Source organism: Montipora foliosa, chromosome 14, assembly GCF_036669935.1.
Source record: "Montipora foliosa isolate CH-2021 chromosome 14, ASM3666993v2, whole genome shotgun sequence".
Classification (NCBI taxonomy): Eukaryota; Metazoa; Cnidaria; class Anthozoa; order Scleractinia; family Acroporidae; genus Montipora; species Montipora foliosa.
In genome coordinates this window covers 13250348-13252847 of record NC_090882.1, presented here as the reverse complement: position 1 = coordinate 13252847, position 2500 = coordinate 13250348, and the positions used below count along the sequence as shown (strand labels likewise).

Below are 2500 nucleotides of genomic sequence, written 5' to 3'. Positions count from 1 at the left end.
GCTGTGGGGCTGCCTAATGTAGTGAAGTTTTTAATCCAAGTCACATGTAAAATCGAAGTAAATATATATTACTTCGGTCTAAGAAGAGACCTTCTATTCAAATATTTGAATTCGATGATTCGCAGAGTCCGCCACCACAATTTGACCATCACTCAGAATGGCTACAGAAAGCGGATAATTGAACTCTCCTAAGTTGTTGCCTCGTGTGCCAAACTTGCCAATAAACTTACCATTTGGAAGTTCAACCACTTGCACCTTATGATTGTCTCGATCACACACAATAACATGACCTGATTTAGTTACTGATAAAAACCGGGGCGAATTAAATTCCCCATCCCCTTTCCCTTGCTTGCCAAACTGGTACTTAAAGTCCCCCTCCTTAGTAAATACTTTGAGACTATTATCATCATGGTCTGATATAAGGAGGTTATCCCGCCACTCAACACAGTGAACAGGAAAAGAAAGAGATCCAGGCCCACCTATCTTCTTTAGAAACGTGCCATCAGGGGAGAAGATTTTAATGAAATTGTTATACGAGTCAGAAACGATAATATTACCATTGAAATCCAATGATAAACCCCAAGGGTCCTTGAGCTGAGTATCGAGGCTTCCTTCCCCACCAAACATGCTGATGTACATCCCCTCCCCAGTAAAAATTTGGATGCGATGGTTATGCTTGTCTGCTACTAAGACATTTCCATCTTTATCGAAGGCTACCCCAAAAGGATAATTAAATTCTCCTGGGTTGCTGCCTCTTCTGCCAAAGGATCTCACAAAATTTCCTTTATTATTGAAGATTTGAACTTTGTGGTTGGATGTCACCGCAATTTCATTTTTGCTATTCACAGCCACCCCCCGAGGATTCTCAAACCTCCCATCAACGGAGCCTCGTTTTCCAAATGATAATACAGGTTTGACATCAAACGATTTAACTACAATCCTAAAAGGGCTTCTACGAACAGGTTCCCCGTTAACCTTAACTAATAAATTAAAATTACCTTCAACTTTGGGCCAATAGCTAATTTTATAGATTCCGTCTTTGTCGTCATTTACGTTAAAATTTGTGATGCATGCTACGCCGCGCTCATCTGTCATTTCTACCACTACATTATCCTGCTTATTGTAACAATGTATTCCTAAGTAGTTTATATAGTGGTTAAGTGAAATTGAGCTTCACGCCCAACAATTCCTTCATTTAGTCCTCTGCCTTCAGCGACAGATTCGCTTGCTTTTGTTTGGTGGCATGATTTCAAGAAGCCGAATTCTTCGCTGTTGTCAGTATCAAGTATCCTGTGATTTTCCACGAAAACTAAATCAAACAGGCCCACTCCTGTGTCAAGGGCAACTGGCTTAGATCGATCGAATTCTTCCAGAGTTTTCTTCAATGCTTTGCCAAGTTGAACCACTTCAACGCTTGTGCTTCGCGTTAAAAGTTTGTCAGCTTTTTCCAGCGCTGATTCAATGGCTTTTATTTCCTCCTGAACCGCAGTCCTCTTAGTTAATACAGTTTCGAGCGACTTTTTCGTTTCTTCTTTCAGTTCGGACAGGATAATTTCCTTTTTCGCCTGAATTGTTTCTCGGAATGTTTCGACCACATTGTCAGCAAAGCTTTCCACATCTTGTTCCATGTTTTCGCTTTGTTGAACGATACGAGCGTAGTCCTCGTTAAGTTGAATGACTTTGTTCATCTTTTCTTGTAAGTTATCGTTTTGCCTTTGCACAAGCGCTGTGATATCGATCATTTGGGCTTCGGCTTCTCCTTTAGTTAGTTTCACTTTATGACCTGAGTGATCCAAGATAACACAAGTTTGACAAACCGACTCTTCACAATTCTGGCAAAAAAACTTCAACTCTTCTCTCTCGTGCTCTTCTCTTGGACAAAACACGGGTCTCTTTAATAACTCCTCATAGTCCTTGTCTTGAAAATCTTTCATAGCCAGAACACGGTGATCTTTGCAATAAAGTTGCATCACGTTGTGCGCTATCAAGCATTGCTCGCAATACAATATGCCACATTGAAAACAATACAAGGCATCTGAGCTTTTCTTGTAGCAGTTTCCGCATGTTACTTGTGCTTTGTTGCATTCTTTAATTTTAAGGGCATCGATCAACCCGTTCACGAAAAAGCTGATGGGAAGATCCTTAATATCACCGCTTGCAGGAACTCTGCTAACTCCTTGGCACTTTGGACATCTCAACGTATTTTGACCGCCACTCGCTCGATGCCAGTTTGTCAAACAGTTCAGACAAAAACTGTGCAAACATGGAAGGTGTCTTGGATCTGTAAAAACGTCCTTACACACCAGACACGAGACGTGTTCTTGGAGATTATGGAGCAATTTTTCGATATCCATATTGTTTTTCGGCACGCCTTCGAGAATTAAGCATATTTTGTCGCATGTCTTACGATTAAAAGAATCTCGTGACATTTATTCCATGTTTAGCTTTTCTATGAATTATTGATGTGTTGACCAATCACAGTGCCCTCTTTTAAGAGCTT

General features: G+C 40.6%; 2 protein-coding genes across 2 annotated transcripts; both read right to left on the bottom strand.

Annotated features, from left to right (window-relative positions):
• Window positions 1-93: 93 nt before the first annotated feature.
• LOC137984444 (E3 ubiquitin-protein ligase TRIM71-like) lies at window positions 94-1095 on the bottom strand. The gene has a single exon (XM_068831618.1). The coding sequence runs from the start codon at window positions 1093-1095 to the stop codon at window positions 94-96; it is 1002 nt and encodes a 333-aa protein (XP_068687719.1).
• A 50-nt stretch (window positions 1096-1145) lies between these two features.
• Window positions 1146-2431, bottom strand: LOC137984787 (E3 ubiquitin-protein ligase TRIM56-like). Its single transcript, XM_068832070.1, has one exon. The coding sequence runs from the start codon at window positions 2427-2429 to the stop codon at window positions 1146-1148; it is 1284 nt and encodes a 427-aa protein (XP_068688171.1). The 5' UTR covers window positions 2430-2431.
• Window positions 2432-2500: the final 69 nt, after the last annotated feature.

Excerpts from the sequence above, each read along its gene's own strand:
- LOC137984444 (XM_068831618.1), bottom strand. The coding sequence starts at position 1,095 with ATGACAGATGAGCGCGGCGTAGCATGCATCACAAATTTTAACGTAAAT.
- LOC137984787 (XM_068832070.1), bottom strand. The coding sequence starts at position 2,429 with ATGTCACGAGATTCTTTTAATCGTAAGACATGCGACAAAATATGCTTA.